The sequence below is a fragment of the Brienomyrus brachyistius genome, chromosome 1 (genome assembly GCF_023856365.1).
Source record: "Brienomyrus brachyistius isolate T26 chromosome 1, BBRACH_0.4, whole genome shotgun sequence".
In the NCBI taxonomy this organism is placed as follows: domain Eukaryota; kingdom Metazoa; phylum Chordata; class Actinopteri; order Osteoglossiformes; family Mormyridae; genus Brienomyrus; species Brienomyrus brachyistius.
Window position 1 is genome coordinate 52,434,617 of NC_064533.1, and position 18,440 is coordinate 52,453,056.

The window sequence follows — 18,440 nt, forward strand, 5'->3', positions numbered from 1 at the left end:
CCCCCTAGGGCTTTCAGCACTCCCTAACATCCGACTCACCTGAAATACAATTTCCATTCTCACACCCACCCAGCCACCCGCTCCCCCCACTTGATGAAAGAAGGGTGGATGAAAGAAGCTACCAGACAACTTCCCAATCTCATTACCTCATATCACGCTTTTGAAAAATTGCACTGTGTTGGTGACTATAAAGCATTTTTCTAATGAACCATTTAAAGATCATTGTCAAATTCAATTATTACGTCTGGTATGTTTATAAAACTCCAATTAATTTTTCAAATGTTTCGATGACTACACAGTCATATGAATTACCCTGCTCTCAGTTGTCCAGGTTGTTTAATTATTGGTTTGTGAAGCAGTGTCTTATGATTGGTTGTGCTACCTGTCTGTATATTGTAGCGTGATAGCATGTAGCTCAGTGGACTAAGCCTCTGTACCTGTAACTGGAAGGTTGCTGGTGCTAGTCCAACCTTGGCACATCTGTGGGTCCTTGAGCACAACCCTTAACCCCCAGATCCCTGGGCACCACATCAGGTGGCTGCCCTTTGCAGCCAGCTTGCTCTTATCTACTGAGAGCAAGTTGGGGGAGGAATTTCCCCATGGGGATCAATAAAAAAGTATTATTTATTTTATTTTATGAGCCATGTGACTGGCTATAAGTAGTAGAGATCTTTTGAAAACAAGCTTATGATTGTTCCTCACATATAATTTGGTTGTTTGTTCAAACCTTTCATGACCCTTTGATACTTTCTCCTGGTTTGTCAGTAATACAGAATGTTTTATATTACAGTAGATGCTTTGAGCTCAGGGTTTTCTGCTCTTTAACTGTCCTAAGACTGTGATCCTCCTCCAATTGTCTTTAGGAATTTCCCCTCCTCTCAGATTTTTTTTACAGTATAACATTCACTGGTCTTAACTGCTTTCAAACCTGAAATCTGTCTTAACTTCTTTAGTACACTCTCAGTGTTCTGCAGAGTCCATTTCTGTACCTTAAAAGGTACATTTAACTATAGCTAGGCTTCAACTGGCAGACCTTTGAGGATACAGCCCCAGTGACTAGTACCCTCAAAGATGCAGTGTGTGGTGTGACAGTGTACAGTGTACACAACTTTGTTTAGATATTGTGCTGTTCTCCCATGCTGGTTGTTCTGAATAAAATAACTAGGCAAAAATAAATATACATATATAATTTTATATAAAAAATAGGCCTGTATAATGTTTTCCAGATTGTGCTACATGTATGCTGACTAGTTGTGAAAAAAAGGCTGAGTCAAGACCATGTTTCCTTAGTAACTGTAGCACTGAAAACTTAACTAAATCCTATTAAATAATATGGAACAGTTATGTCTGTGTCGCGTACAGAGAAACGTGTAATACACGCAATAAATATTAGTTAGGGTCCTGAGTCTCTCCTCGTAACCACCACTTCTGGATCGGCGCCCGTTTATAGCCGCAAACCGTACAGTATCTCTGCGCTCCCAGGGCACAAACGCTGAAAGAACACCTCCCTGGGTGTCATTAATTACGATGTCATTCATCCCAACGCGTTTGATTATTACATCGACCTGAGTCCCGTCGTTGTCTCATCTTTCCAATGCGGTTGGCACTAACCACCACAAAGGACCATCAGATGTCCTGGAAATTAACCCCCCCAAAAGGGAATAGAAGATAGAAACTCCTCCCCTCTTTGTAGTACCAAGTGGGGGTCCTGCTTTTTTTGGTGCTGATAGGCGGGCCTTCAGGACACAAAGCATGGGCGAATATGAGACGAAATATAAACCCTACTTAAGAGAACATTGAAGGTACGCTTTTTTAAATTCATAATTGGATGTAGCACGCAGCTTCAGTATATGGACCTTTTACCGCAGTTAACATTTTGCGTGTTTCACGCGTTGCAAGTCAGACGATCTCAATCATTTGTAATTAGTTTAAATAGTGCTTGGTAAGGACGCCGTTGCAATACGATTGAACCTTCCAGGCAAGCACCGAAGCAGTAAAATTGGAAGAAGAAAGTTTCCCCCCCGATAACTCCGTTTCTTTCAAATTTCGAAGCACAAGTTAAAGGACACGTGTCTTTATTTATTTTGACGCGCTATTTTTGTTGAAAGATCGTCGAATGATCGCGTGAAGAAGAACCGAAATGTTCACTAATTTGCACATTTCCGGGAAATTAATTCCGAAGATAATTATTGGTGCGGAAAACGGATTTTCTTTTAATTAGGCTTCAGGAAGGATTGGGTGATGGGATGCATTTCTATTGCTTTGTAAAGCGTAATAAACCCTAGGTGAAGTGACAACGGAAAAAAACTTAGGAGGAGAAGTAGCCTATCCCATCGTGTGTATTTAAACGTGAAAATGGGCAGGGCTGTCGGAGCCTCTTTGTGAACACCTCTCTCTCTCTCATGTGCAGGTCCTGCTGGTGGTACAACCCAAGCAAGTGTGCTGCACGACCGGGATACGTAATGGAAGTGCATCCAGCACCTAGGCGCCCCTTTAGGGCAGTAAATCTAATATAAAAGCGGACTTTAAAATGCAGAAATGTTGGGAAATATCACAATCTGATCGTAGCATTTCCATCTTGCGATATTTCCATTGTGGTGTTTTTCGGAACTGCGTGCGTATGGAGGCGGCTGCTTGCGAACTGAAGATCAAGACGAAATATTTTTGTTAAATACTGAAAATATATTAATAAGGTGACGCTGCAGCTGTTTTATTTAAAAGTGACTGAAAGATTAGTCGGAGGCTGCAAAGGGTTTGCTGTCAAAATCGACGGCGCGGTGTTTTTTTTATATATCGTGATAAACGGCATTTCGTAGAAAGGAAACTGAACACCCACACTTGAACTGGTGTTTTCACGAAATCGCCGAACTAACAGAAGTAACTAAGCAATAGGATACACTGGGCAAGAGAGGAGAGTGAGTGATCTGACGGGGTTTCGACCGAGGACAAAAGATCGATTGGAACCATGAGGATCCCGGCGTTCCTAATTGCCAGTGTTTTACTTGGTAAGTGATTTTGATATTAGTTTTCTGGTCGTTATACATCAACATCCTATTTGAGCTGTGGCAACGCGTTCAGTAAAGTTTCAATTTAGGAAGTTCTCTCATTCAGATGGATGGTGAGCATTTAAAATAGCCTAATTGTAACAAACCCAAGCAACACCTAGATGCGTATGTTTGACGTTAGAGATCAGAAACCCCCCACCGAAAAGTACCCAGCGACCTTGCTAGGGATGGGTGAAAGCCTTTCTCATGCGTTAGTTGCACGCCTAGCCATCTGCAGTGGGAGATTATTAATCTCGCACCGGCGAATAAAATCACACCGGTGTCAGATCACAGTCTGTGCGCACTGGCAGGTGGACTAATCTGTTGTAATTAAGGGGTTGTACGGTAAATATTCTAAAAAAAAAAAACATTAAAGATACATTAACTAACAGTCCTCTTTGGTCCGATGAAGAGTCTGGAGAACAGAAGGTCGCCACACCTCCCAGACAGCAGTCTGAAGCAAACTCCGGGTCACTTTACGACGTTGCTTTGGGTGTCACCAAAATGCTGCACTTATGGACAGAAACCTGATAAAGATGGTGATGAGGCAACAGTTATGTTGTTCATGTGTGGGATTTTTTTTCTATAGTCGTTTTAAAGTTTTTGTTTTCATTGGTTTATTTATAACACGTCAGCTCAGCTTGAAGCCGAAACCCGACGGCGATTTTCCGCTGCGCAAAAATAATCCGTCTACTGTTAATCAGAGCGTTGAATTAAAAAAAAAAATATTATTGAAATAAGGGTCAAACAGAAACGTACCTGTTTGCCTTAAAATAGCATGACTTGGAAATGCAATATATGGTTTTGTGCCAACGCAGTTCATTTTCTTTTAAACGAGTTACGCACTTAATTTTATGGGTTTGAAGTGATAATGTACATTTTTCATAAATATCACATCGTTTTCCTTTGTCTACTAGAAGCTTCCATGGTCGGGGAGTGCAATGCTTCATGTGTGTGAAGGTTTTTTGGGTGATCTTGGGCGTACTTGTTTTACTTTGCTTAAATCGTACTTGGACACTGCCTATGCGCGTCTTTTTAATGGGGGTGTCACGACGCACGAGCCAGTTACAGCCTACACTTGAGTAAACTGCGTCCTTGTACTTATTGTGGTTTGGGGGAGGCGATTCATAAACATCAGGTTAGTTAAAGCCACGGAGGGGATTACTCGGAGAAATAAAGCCAAACGGACTCGGGGGTAAGAAGGTGGTGCGCTGTTTGCGGACGGGAGCTGTGGGCACCAAAGTCTCCTTCAGCAGCAGGGGTTCAACAGACAGAAACGTGTTATAATTGTTAACCCCCCCAAGTATTTGATAATTAAAAAAAACTAATTTCCTCGGAAAGGCAAGCTTACGACACTAGTCAGACATGAGCGCTGAAGGGAAGGACAGTGTGTCAAGTACAAGAACATAATATAAATGTGTGTGTGTGTGTGTGTGTGTGTGTGTGTGCGTGAGAGAGTGAGTGAGTGATGGAGTAGGAAAATGTGGTGCTCTTTTGCTTAGTTTATGCATCAGATTAATCCATTCAAACTGAAACGACGAAACATGCAATTTCTGAGACTAAACGAAATGTGCAAATGTGTGTTTCACGCGAGTGCACGTATAACTCGGTGATATGAAGATACACTGCAATCTGTCTGACTTCATCATTTACTCTCACATGTTTCCCTGTTTAACAATGGCCAGCTATCAATTACCAAAAAAAAAATCAGCAGTAAGGCCGTGTTAAAATTCTCACTGGGTTTGGATCATTTTTACCTGACAGTGGAACACCAGGTTTGAGACAGAAAAAGATGGATCTTACTGGACAAACTTATAAAAATCATGAGCAGATCTGCAGAGTTGAAGCAGATGAATTACCCAGCTAACTGCAAACGACTTCACTGTGCTAGAAATGCTAATTTCGGCAATGCTTCTTGCTGGGCCACTGGCGGTTCTTAATCCAAGATGTACTGACGTTCTGGTACTCGGGAGTTGGCTCCCGTTAGGGGACGGGCGTGCCAAAATGCTAAGAAAAACGCATATAGCGAAGGAGAGGAGCATTTGCATAATTCAGCCTCATTGATTCCCAAAAGGATTTATTCAAGTTGTAAACTGTAGTTGTATTGCTTTAATGTGCAAATGTGATATCTGTTTGTAGGCTGTGCATCAGCACCTCGGCGATGGATGCTCATTTACCGGCGGATTTACGGATATGCTATTTCGCGTTTTAAATGGCTTTACAAGCTGCGGTTATATTGTGCCGTTCAGCACCGTGTATGATGGCCTGAAACTCACCTTCTTGCAGCCAGATCCTTGGCGTCTTCTGGCCCCTCGCACATTGCCGCTGACGGGGATGCCGACAGAGACCCCGTTAATAGCCTATGCTGACGTCAGACGGATAGGTGCGCGCTCACGTGAACGCGCTCACACCAGCACGCACGCATCTCCCCCAACAGCAGATGGCTTTTTTTTCACGCCAAGGGTTACCGTGGTGTCTGATTCCCTGCTCCTGACGTCTTAATCGTCTGTTAGATAGTGAAATGCGAAAGACGCAGTAAGTAACGAGTGTTTTCATCTATATACTCTCCCACCGTGTATCCAGTGCAGGATGACAAGGGGTCTGGAGTCTCTCGGACAGCCTGACCCTGAATGAGACACCTGTTTTTCCCACATTGGATTTAACAGAAAGATTTTTTTTTTGCTCTGATTGTTGGTGACTGGATTTTTTTTTCCCAGGGACGCATTCATTCAAAGGATAGATTAGCTTGTGTCTCACGATTTGAACTGCAGGTGTCTGTCCTTTATCTCGCAGCATTACTTAATCATATGACAGGATTTGAGTTACACGGCGATAAAGGCACCTGATCGAGCTGGGGGTGTGGATCCTGGAGGCACAGAAGTACAACCAGCCCCCTAGACATTGTTCATGGGTGTATTTTAAAAGGGAAGGTGTATAATTTGAAGTATTAATGATCAGTGGGTAGGTAAAAGCTACACCTGGTTTATTCCCACAATACATCTGAGAGATTCTTTGAGCTTGTGGTCGGAGTTTGGAGTTTCAGGATCATCCTTCATCTTTTCTCCAGAGCTTTGATTCCACATCTGCCAGCTGTGCCAGTCAACCTATTAAGCCACAGGCCTAAGAGGAGCCCACCCAACAAGCCAGTTTCACTTTGTCTCAGATAGGGGGCGTCAGTGGGGAAGCTTCTCTGTGGCACCACATGGGCTTGACTGGTGCTGATAACAAGGTAGCAAGACCTGCTGGCAGAGTAATCAATGTCCTCAATCAAATGTGCTCCACTGGCAAGAGAGTGGAAGTAGTCATGGGGGATTCATCCCCGAGTTCCTCTTCTCGGCGCCGATATGACGGTGTGCGGAGGAACCGGCTTACGAGTTAAAGTTACAATGAAACTTCCTGCTGACTACCGTGTTTCTTTTGTGGTCTTTCTATGAAGCGTCTACAAAGTGCATGTGAAACGCGGTGGCTGTGAGCTCATCACCACAGGAATTGGACTAAGGACACGTCGTATTCAGCTGTTTTATTTTTAAAGTCGGTGATGTTCCTCGAGATTCCTCAGAGAGGGCTTGTAATCATGGAGTGTTACTGAACGCGCTTTTTCTTCTTGATTAATTTCTCAGAGTCTGCAGCCCTCCCTCATGTGTTAGTCTGGCCCTTATTCACGTACTGTACAGATATGGCTGTAAAATCTCTCTCTTTGGCGACAGACTGGGAAAATCGCCTCAGGAGCTCAGTGATCTAGGTCAAGACTGACTCCCTCAGCTTGGGGGGGCAGAGCTTGAGGGGAAGCTGTGCTGCTGGTCAGAGTCTTTAGTTTTCATTTCGCTCCTGTGCTGCTCAGGCGCCCTCCCAGTGCTGGTCAAGCCAATGGCCGAAGTAGGCAGAGGGTTTGGGCGCCGACTTGCCACCTGTACGTGGTCCACCGTACATCAGGGCCAGCCTTGCGTGTTCGGGCACCCTAGGCGAGATTGTGCCCCCCCCCCCCCCCAGAGCAGTAGAAAACAAATTTTGTCAGTTAATTTATATTTAAACATGCAAAGGACATCTGTTTCTCCAGAATAGTGAAATATTAAAAGTATTTTGAATTGTGAAATCCAGAATGCAGTGATTTCTTCAGTTTTTTATTTTTTTTACCCCAAATCAAATGGTCTGCTAGGTGATGGACTATGTCTCCTATACGATGGGTCAGCCCTACAGTGCATATTGCTGGGTGGTGTGGCGAAGTTTGCTGTTGGGGGGGGGGGCACTAGTGGTAAGGCTAGGACTTCGACCGGCTCTACAGTACATTTCCCAACATTACTCTGTCGCTTCATCACACTTATGAGTATGACGAGCCAAAAAAGTTCAGCAGTGAGAGACCACTGAAGAATCCATTCTTTTGGTTCTATTTCCAAATTTTACGATCTGCCCTCTGTTCGCTGTAAATCTGTTTTACTGAGTCGTAAAGCTTCTTCGAACAGCTACAAGGCTTCGAGATATTTCATCTGCAATTCTGATGGACTGGTGTTCTGTGCTGGTCTGGGTATTCTCCAGCGAACCGGTACAACAGCTTGCTTAGATTTAAATTTTAATTACCCGTACTTTTGTCTTGAAGGAACTTCAGATTTAATTCAGGGAATTCAAGTCATGTGTCACGTTCACACTAGTAATAAGTTAAAGAAATATTTAATATGAAATATGAGCAATGTCTTAGCAAGCAATTACTAAATCTTCCCTCCACCTCCTCTACCTCCAACATAATTGGTTTCTAATTAGTTAATTATAGCTGCAGGTAATTCGCATATGAATGTAATGCTCAGTACAGTGTAATATTATGACACAGAGTGCCAGCCTGGCTGCCCACCTACTAGATCAGGGAGTGGAGAAATATTCACATAGAAGTGCAAGCCAAGTGTGGAAGAGGGACAGTAACTTTTTTTATTTTTAAACTTTTTAATTTGTGTTGCTTGTAAATCTCACTGAGATGATTCTTGACCCTCAGGTGCATTTTCTCCTCAGGGCCAGGACACTGCGCCCCCACAATCTATCCATCTGTCTGGTGGCACAGCCCCATAGTCAGAAATAAATTTTGCGGGGGGTCTGGGAATCCTATCACAACGTCCCACTCTGTAAATTTTGCCATACTGGGAGATCCCACTTTGTAGGCTGAACGGAATTTTGAGGGGTGGGTAAACTAGTAATCTTATTATTTATTTACCTATGCCTATCAATAACAAACTTTTTTTTTTGGGGGGGGGGACTCATTTTAATACATGGCTATGTGCCTACCAAATACTGCACCTTAATTGCCCACATTACTAATATATTTGACTAAATGCAGTGCTTCGTCCTAAGATGGTCATGGCAGCTTCCACAGGTTCCTGCCTTCAGATTGTCTAGTGAAAAGCTAAGATAGAAAAAGGCCTTAAATATCTCTCGGGGGGGGGGGGGGGAGTAGAAAGAACAGCCTGCAAGGTGATCTTCTGTGACATTTTTTCCTCCATGAACAGGGAGGCTGTGAGGTTTCTGTTTTTAATTTGTTTATTTTATCTTTTCTTTTGAGATTTATCGTGCCCTGTGAAGGACGATGCACAGAGTGTGGTGTTCCTCTTGATTTCATTGGTTACCAGGGAATCCGTTCTCCTCCCAGCACGTTGCCCTGAGCTGTGAAGGCCATGACTGAGGTTGTAGCTCAGAAGGGGAATTCCCGCCCCCCTCCTCCCTTTTTTTTTTTTATAGCACCATGAACAGCAAATTTGACTAAAAGCCACAGAAAACCCACAAGAGGCTAATTAGCCATTAATGAGTTTTCTTTCTTCTCCGTAGATTTTAAAAGCACAGCAAAAAGAAACAAACAAAAAAATGTGCAAATGTTCCGTGATGGACCTGTTTGTGGGACTGTGTTGTCAACTGCTTTATAAGTATCCTTAGAATTTAAGTGAATTTAGAATAGAAACCTGACAATAGAGAGTCTATCAAATCACAACCCAGTGGCACAAGAATTTGCTCTTTCATGCTGGACTGTTCCTCAGCCTTGTAAATTCTGAAATCTTCCTTTTGTTGCAAGATCTCACGTAGCACATAAGGCTAAATGTTAAATTTTGCATCTCCTGTAGACATCCTCATGCTGTGGGCTATAATTAGCAGACATATTTTGAATAAATTTCTAAATTTACTCATTACGCATTTTTTTTTTTTTTTTTAATATTACCCTTAGATTATTCCAATTCAGTGAAGCGTAAACACGGTTAAGCTCATTAAAGTCAAGGTTAACGTGAGCCCATGCAAATGAGTCGCAAGTCGCCCTCGCATCTCGGAAAAAACGGCTTTTGAAAGTCCCCTCTCCTGTCCCGGCGCTCCAGCGGCGGATCTGAAGCGGCGGTCGCCGGGACTCGCAGCGAACCGAACGAGACAGTCAAAGACAAGGACGCGTTTATGCGCTCGCCGGGGGAAACCGCCACGCGCCGCATTTGCATTTAGCTGCTCGGCTGGCTCTTTGAATCGCAGCGCGCGCAGGTGGATGCCTTGCTGCAGGGATCCGGGTTAAGTGCCTCGCTCAAGGACACCATGGAAAGCCCCCCCCCAACCCCCCTCCCGGGACATCACTTGGAAACCGTTGAAATCACGTGCTTCACTGCTGCTTTACCTGCCTCCGTTATGGGAATTTACTTAATTGGCAGAAAAACGGCAGCTTTTTCTCCTGGCTGAGTAAGGCCTCCATTTGCTGTTGACTTATTTTATCTTTTCCTGCAGTTATCTCTGTGGATTATTTCTCCATGGACACTTCCCTCCCTATCAGCACCCACTTCTTATATGTGCAGAATTTTCTGCCCATCTCTTGGTCATATCCGTAATAGTTTTTTTTTTTTTTTTTTTTTTCTTTTGACTCCCTGGTTTAATGCTTGCAATGTTCATTTAGTTCTGCCTGCCAGCTGCTAAATGCTTTTTTTTTTTTTTTTTTTTGCGGTTGGCTAAAAGCTGGTTTCCATGGATACCACCTATGACAGTTGGAACTTTCATCCAATAAATCTGCAAGCCCTCAGAATGTCCCAGAAATGTGTATTTTCCTCAGGTCACACCTTTAATGCGATTTAAAGAAGGGGGGGGGGGTTGGGGTACGGTGTCTTAAAGTCATCTTTAGACTAAACGCCGATACAATTCAATTCATTGCCTTTGAATATGGATTTTTTTTAGCATGCAATTGTGTGTGTGTGTGTGTGTGTAAAATGGGATTATTATGTAATTATTATTCTGTTGTATAGCATACATGTCACTGAATGGCCTAAAAAAATCAATACGGAGAGGAACACACACAGATGTCAGTTTTAAATGGTTATTGATCTGCTAATAATTGCATGGTCCATGACATTCTAAAGTAGGTAAAATAACAGGTTGACAAGTTGGTGTTCAGTGTCTGTAAATGGGAAGCAGGAGAACCGAAAGGCTGTTAGGCAAAGCCAAGACCGTAACCATGGAAATGAAGAGGTAGCGGTGATTTTTAAGGAGTTAATCGTGGCACAATGATGCTGTCTGGAAAGATGATTCCTCTTCTCCTCACCCCTATGCTTTCAAGTCCGGGCACACAAGCTGGAAATCCTCTAAGCATTACCCACAATGCCTTGCGTCTGGGAAGGATAGGCCTACAGAAAAAAATTAGCATATGTTTTGTGTTTTCCTATGATAAGATGACGGACATGGATGGTGGGCCGGTACCTCATCTCTGCATCTCCCTCACAGGTGTCCAGCCTGGTGTCTTCTGGGCTATGGAGTCAGAGTAAAGCCATGTGATGGTCATTTCGGGGGTGGGGGGGATTAGACCACATATCTCCTACATCCCAGCAGCAGTTAGACCAGATGTCTAATCTTAAGTGCAGAGCTGTAAAAGCAGAGATCTGAGATGGAGGGGGTGGTTGTTAACAGTGAGTAAATTTTTAATATGTTTCATAATAATGGACAAGGAATAGAGATGTGATGTTTTACACAGGCCTGGTCAATAATGGATGGGGGAGGCGTGGATGGACAGGAAGGAGCCCTGCTCACCAACCAGAGCAAGGCCATATAGAGAGGGATTATGGGTGAACTGTAACAAAACACCTCCCTCTTTACCTCTTGGAATATAGATAATGACCAAGTGGATTGGGGGCATTTGGATCTTGCATGCATGAGTCCAAATGTGGGGTGGGGGACTCACTTGCAAAATATGGAGAGTTGAAAGTTCTCCCAAGTAAGGACAACCTCATATTTTCAGGGATCTTAATGGCATAAATGACGAGGACGCGTCATGTCTGTGTGATTCAAACACACACCCTTACATGGAAACAGGCGGCGTGATGTCCCTGCATGCCGATGGACTTTGCAGTAAGAAGTGGTGGCCTTGATTCATGTGTGGGGCAACCACAGCCGCCCTCGCTGCTTTACTGCCCTCAGTGAGACGCGACAAGGAAATGCATTAACGTCACATGGCCGGTGTGATCCGCGCATAATTTACAGTGAACATGGCAGGCCGATTTACATCCAAACAGAATGTAAACAGCCTAGTTGGCTATGAAATACTCGTCTCTGTGACGGTGCCTCTTGGATACCCTTCCTACACACGCATGCCTCTCACCCACGCTATACTCCAGCACCAAGGCTTATGGGAAAGGTCCCTGAATAATAACACATCCCTCCCAGAGTCAGAGTTTATCGCAGTCAGGAAATGGGAAGATGGTTTGCTGGCTCTGTCTCCCCCGAAACAACACTGACCATCCTTTCTCAGCCCTGGGGGGGTCGGTCTGGTTTCTGTCAGTCTGTTCTGATTTAATTGGAAATGATGTTAGCTAGCAAACTCCTACTGCCGTAAATTACAGAAAATACCCTCCTGGGTTTCGGTGTCCATCTTCAGCTAATTTTTGTGATTTTTCTGTGTTCTGTTTTCAAGCATAATAGTGTTCAAAGCTCGAGTTTGTAATTTTGATTATTAAAATGTGCCGGGGAAGAAAGTTATAATGAATAATTTTATTCTGTGTCATTAATGATTTCCGTGCAAGAAGTGCTGGAGACTCTTTCTTTGTGTTATTCTCTGAAGCATAATTTTTGCCAATAAAAGGTGCATAAGTGAGAGTTCCTCAGTGTTAAGGCTGATTTATATTTCTGCGTAGAATCTGCGGCACAGCCTGATGTGCACATCCCCAGAAATTTGCACATTGCGGCAATTCAGGCAGCAGCCACTGAGACTGGTCTGCTTGGAAGCATCGCGCTTCTTTCTGCGTAAACGCTTTGTTGTTGTTTATTTCCAGCTGGAGGGATATTTAATGTGGGACAAGTTGTTTAGCTCATTGCTAGCCTGCTGTATTCGGTGCAGCTGTTTACGCTGTTAAACAGGGTTGCTTGATTATTATCAGAGAGCGCATACAGAGCTCACGCAAAAGCAGCAGCGGTGGTAAAATTGAAATTGATTTTTAAACATTATAGTAGGTAATGTTGGAAAGGAACGGTCATAAAAACTGTAAAGCTTGCTAAGTTTTGTTTCCTACGACAGAGTTAAAAGTGTCTTAGAAAAACTTAAGGGTAGCTTTCCACTGCACCAGAGACCATGTCTGGTACGATACTTTCCCTTCTCTGTTGACCCTTCGGTTGAGTACCAGAACCAAAAGTTCTATTACCCAAAGTACCAAAGCAGCTGGGGTACTTTTTTTTTTTTTTTTTTTTTTGAAGTGGGACTGCAAACGTTGATTATTGATTAGTTGTGCAAAAATTCTACCTCTGAAACACAATCCAACCACTATCTTGCCATGAATGAGGTTAAAAAAACTGCTAATTATGGCTGTATGGACAAATGAAGAGACCCAAACTTTAATTGTGATCTGGTCTGGAGAACCAGAAGATGATCTGGATGGCATAACAAGAAATGAAAGTACTTGTTACAATATACTAGGGCTGCACGATATTGGAAAAAATTGAAATATGATGTTGTGATTTGGTTATTGGGATATTTATAAAGCAAAAAGGAGCTAAAAATAAATGCATTTCTCCCAAACCCCATTTTGGAGTGATTTAGAAAGAATGAAAATGAAAGATTGTCTTGGAAAACCCATGCAAAAGCAGCGGAGGTAAATTTTAAATAGATTTTTTTAAACTTACGCTACATAATCTTGAAAAGGAACAATCACTGAATTGTAATACTTGCTAATTTTTGTTTCCTGTGACAAAGTAAAATTGTTTCAGTGAAATTTAAACCCCTCGTGCTCCCATGTCTGGAGAGTATTAAAGTATCCGGAAGCCTGATCTCAACCCAGCCGACGTTCGTGTTCCTTGCGATGTGAGTAATACATGTATATATCATGTGATGTTGGCATTAATATCGCACATCGCCGAGCCCAAGGTACTGTAGCCCTTTCTTGAATTCAGTACAAAATATCTGCCTCCCACTGTGATATCATTAAAAGCTGGTACCAGTTTTCCTCCAGTGGAAAACTAACACCTTGAAGTACTGAACTTTTGGTCATTTTTTTTTATTATTATACCTGGTACAATGGGAAAGCTCCCTTAAACCCACTGTGCTCAGGCGAGTAGCATTTTGGTGGTGTAATTACAGCGCAACATAGACACACCAGTGCACAAGTATATATGCTCACAATGGCGTAACCGCTGCATAGGCTCCATGCAGAACTACACAGCAGCCTTTATGAACTCCAGCCCTGGCCTTGTGTTTGTGCTGATTAAGAATCCAGGCACCAGGCTAATGGCCGAGTGTGCACTGACCCAGTAGAGTGACCCTGTTAAACTGGTCACGAGCCGCAGACTGAGCCAATCAGAATCCACCAAAATGTTCCAAACCCGTCTGAAGGGTGCCGTACTGGATGCAGATTTCGATTGAACTCCACCAGCAGCCTGAAATTAATACCAGCAGCCTTAAAAATCTGCATAGTAGCATCTTAAATAAATGCTAATGTTTTATGTGCCAGTGTTTATATGTTTTTTGGAAGTTTTTGAGTATTTAGAGCACCATTCACGTAGTGGATCAAACCCAAGCTCTGATCTGATTCCAGAGCCAAACCTTGAGATGGAATGTTCCGGGTCTTTCCCTCAGCCAGAGTATGGGGGCTACCACCTTTCCCTTTCTGTCCCCTTTGCCTCGTAATGCATCCGTTCTGATTTCCCATGGTAACCGGTCTACATTTTTTAAGAGTTGTTTCGCTACTTATCTTTTTGTCGGTCTGGTGGTAGTAGCTGGAAGATAAACTCAAGAAAGATTAGTATAATCATGTCAGGTGCTAATGGGGCCTTGGCACGGTTGCCAAGGATAAGATACGAGTCACGCTTGATTGGATTAGTGCTTTATCGCCCTCCCCTGCCTTATTCTCCATATGTATAATCCTCTTTAGAACTTCCTAAAGGCTACTGTTCACATCCGCCGGCTGTCTCTGTGCGCTCGTATGTGTGTGAGTGTGTGTTTGTTTTTCATGAGGTTTTAGCATGAACAGATTATAGTGTCAGTGCCAAGTGTGCCAGAATCCTATGGCTGACCTCTTCCAGGCTCTTGTTTTCTGGCCGAGGTAAACGGATTGCGGGACGCATGGGAACCAGAGGCCTGGAAAGACAGCCGTTCACCTAGAGTGGACTACAATACCGCGCAGAGCTCTATCCTACAAAAAGGACACGTGTAGTTAGGGACTGAGAGGGATGGTTGGTGTGTCTGCCTGTAGTCTTGTTTTTATGCCTTTTGGATGTATATGGGAGTTTCCTTTGGTGATTTGAGCTCCTTTCCTTCCTTTCCTCCATAAGCACCAATACCAAAGTGGGCTGTCCTCATCTTATCATCATTTTTTTTTTTCATTTCACCTCTTTCAAAAACATCCTGCCAAACTGAGATGCAGATGAGTCACACTGTTATAACGTCATTCTCTGCAAAGGGGGATTTTTGCATGTTTTATGGTCAGACCTGATTTATGTTGAATCGGAGCACCGTGTCACGGTTGTGGCTGGATTGGGCGGCAGCGCTTGGCTCTGTGGATCAGGCCTCTGTGTCTGTAATCAGATGGTCGCTGGTTCAAGTTTCGTGCTCCACAAAGTGGCTACATCTCCGTTGGCCCTTTGAGCACAGTCCTTAACCCCCCCTCAGAAAAAAATACTTTGGGATGGATGGCTAACCCCACACTCAGACCCTAAGCTTCAAATTCACCTTCTTAAACAAGGAGACCATCATAAGATATCTGGAAAAAAAACACTTGGAATGTACCTGTATTCCAATAGCTTATATTAAATGGCATCACCTCTCCTATATAGGTGCATGATGAAGTTTTTGGTGTCACTTGTGATATGAGGAATTTGGGGTCTGGGGTATTTGGATTATTCTCAATCTCCAACATTTCATGCTGTTCCAAGACCAGAATCCGCCTCCTATTTCCAGGATGGCACGTCTCTCGGGTAAAGGAACCCACCTCTGCCTCAGAGACGTGGGAGCTCACTGATATTGTAGTCCGTCAGTAGAACTGCAGGCTCTTCATGCAGTCGAGAGACAAACCTGCCTTTTAAGTCTTTCCAAGCTTGTTAAATAGCGCTGGGGGCAGTTCACCAATCTGCCGGTGAGAGCTGTCACGTGCGAGAGGCCCTTTCACAGGCCGCTGAAGCCGGCGGTGGCAGCAGAAGGAAAAAGAAACCTCAAGAGGAGTATCACCTGGACGTTTTTGCCGGTTTTCATGGACGAATGAGAGGTCTGCCCGGCATGAAAAGGAGCGCCATGGCATTCACAGTTTTCTGTGAGAGAAGAGAGCGGCATTATGGTGGGGCCGTGATTAAAATCCCCTCCCCCCTCCACCCCCGCAGCGCAGGCACTGTTAAGGCCTATTTCAGAGCTTCTGGCCTTCCTCATGTGTTGGTCCCTCTGAAAGGCTGTAATTGTTCTCACATTCGTTGGGTTGGTTGGTACCCTTACGGCCATGTGTTGCTTAGCGCCTGTTTAAATTGCACAGAGTGCAGCGAGAAGTGAGACATCAGGTCGCCCAACAGGGGAGGGGGGTCAGTCAGCGGGTGGGTCGAGCTGATTGGATGGCCTTTGGGCCTTTGGAGCAAACTGATTGGTTCCAGGTTGCTCTCATGACAGATAGCATACTGTCATGGAGTCCTAAACCTTAGTCGGGGATGTGCTCAAGACCTCTCTTCCGTGACTGTGACCATCAATGACTAGCCCTCCCTTCCCCCCCATTATTTCTGAAAGCAACAGAGATATAAGACCATGGGGCCATGGAGACTGTGTGCATATCAGCATTCCTCAGCTTGGTTAGGGGTGCAGCAGATAGAGGTTACTAGCTGTTATGTGTCTCCCACTCACTCTTTCATCTCTGTCTCTCCCTTTGCAACAAAACCTGTGATTTTTTTGTGCTCACAGCTTTTACTGCTTCCTGTTTGTGCAGCTTGTTATATGGCAGGCGGTTCATGAAATGGTTTCCAGGTGAGTGTCCTGTAAAAAACAGAGCCTCTCTTTCTAGCCCTTGTTTTGAAAGATGCTGCAGCAGGATGTGGCAGAGTGTGTGTGTGTGTGTGTGTGTGTGTGTGTGCATGGGTGCACATCTTTCTACCTTTATGTGAATACTCCCACAAAACAAATACCTTTTCATCTTCTTTTTTGGAACTAAAAGCCAAACGTTTTGTTTGTTGTTAATTTTCTCTGTTTCTCGGTGGTGTGAGTTTGGGGGATGGGTCATTACTGTAAAACGGCCATCAAAGGCGAGACCCTGTGTATGTAGCTGTGTGTAGCATGTGTCTGTATCTGTCTTTCTCTGGAGCCCTTTGCTTTGGTCTTGCTCTGGCTCCAGCTTCTCAAGCAGCACCTGTTCCCCCCCCTCCTGCCGCTGTCCATTCGCCCGGAACAGCTGTACATTTGTCCCGGCTTCCCCCGCAAGACCCTGTTCCCTTTAGCCTTTGTTAGCCTGACGTCTGCCTTCCTCATTGTGATCAATGGTGTTGCCATCTGTCGTCCGGCGAAACTTCTGTTTGCCCACGTTTGTTTGAGTGCAGGTGTTCTTAATGTTCACACGCGTTCCAGACGAACCATGCCCACCCAGGTTTCGTTCACCGGCATGATGCTCGCAGTGTGCTGGAGGTGAAATCATTAGGTTAAGAAGCTTATGCGTGGTTCTGGAGTATAAGCCTGTTTCGGGCACAGTGGTCGACAATGCTGAAGGACTCGGTCACGGTTAATGACTCTAAAGGACTTTGTAAATGGATTCTAATGGTCTTCGGCAGCCAGAGTCTTTCCCTCGGTGAGAATCTTGTGAGAGAGCAGGGTAGGGCTGCCTTGCTGGGGTTTGTAGCTCTAAGCCCATTAACCGTGCTCTGACACTCCCTGTGTCGTCCTGGTTGAACTCTTTAATTTCAGTTGTACTTTGAGTGGGGGCTGTTGGGAAATAACCTTTCAGCAGCTGTGTTGTCCCTGTGTGGAAAACCGTGTGTGTGTGGTGTTCAGACGACGTACAGTGTCCGGTCCTGTGGTCCGATTCGCCTGCTAGGTTTAATTCTAACGGGTACTTGGATGACTTCTTAGAATGGCGTTGACTTGGGTGTTGCGGTGCCAGGGAGGGAGGTGGTGCATGTTAGTCAACATGGACTTGTGCTTGAGGGATTGATTTTAATTAAATAAAAGATGAATTTATTAAAGTTATCAAGGGCAAACAAACAGCTGTGGTGTTAATTTGGAGGGGATGCGCCAGTGCTCGGTGTGATGTCAGTGAAAAGCCCCCCCCCCCCCACCCTGGTTTCTCAGTTTCCTCTCCCATCCCTGCTCCCTCTCGGCTGCTACATCCCAGAGTTGGACAGGAGTCTGTCTCCTGCATCTCCTCATTGTTCCCTTTGAAGCTGACATCCAGGGGCTGGAAGACGTGTATGGTGGGGGGTGGGGGGGGGGGGACTGCTCTACTGTGTGTGTTTGCTGCAACAGGGCCAGCATTTTGAAGCATGCCAGCTGAGAGGGGGGCGTCACTTCCATAATAGGATGGCATATAATGAGAAGTGGGGGTTGTAAACAAAGAACCCCACACAAAGATGCCCCAGGGCTCAGCTGCCCCCATACCCCCCCCCCCCCCCCCCCCCCCACTGCGTTGTGTCACATTAGCTCCCTCCTTGATTTCCACAGAAGTGTGGCTCCTTCATTAATAAAACAGACGGGCGCTGGGCGCGGTCAGGCCCCCGGCACCCGGAGGATCTGGCTGAATAGGGATTCACACGTGCAGATGCTGTAACTCATCCATACTTAATGTTACTCTCTTCATTTTCCTTCTGCCCCATAATGGGACAGAACGCACCGGAGGCGTACTGGTAATCTTTAGTAGTGCTTCCTGTTGAAATGACACAGTTTGTGGAGCTATTTCTGGCCGTCGTCATCGAGGTCCATGTTATGAAAACACTCCCTTTGTCACTCATTTCCACCAGCGTGGAGCC

At 44.6% G+C, this 18,440-nt stretch overlaps 1 protein-coding gene across 3 annotated transcripts in view; it reads left to right on the forward strand.

Moving 5' to 3' along the window:
- Positions 1-1,676: 1,676 nt before the first annotated feature.
- LOC125748249 (immunoglobulin superfamily member 3-like) overlaps positions 1,677-18,440 on the forward strand; it is a 76,923-nt gene continuing 60,159 nt past the window's right edge. The window contains exons 1-2 of one of the 3 annotated variants that reach the window (XM_049024178.1): positions 1,677-1,802; positions 2,411-3,005. In XM_049024178.1, coding sequence (XP_048880135.1) covers positions 2,966-3,005 — 40 coding nt within the window. In that variant the 5' untranslated portion in view covers positions 1,677-1,802; positions 2,411-2,965. Of the gene's footprint in view, positions 1,803-1,908; positions 1,943-1,972; positions 2,193-2,410; positions 3,006-18,440 lie in introns of those variants that run through there. The other 2 variants (XM_049024185.1, XM_049024168.1) reach the window with 2 other exon arrangements.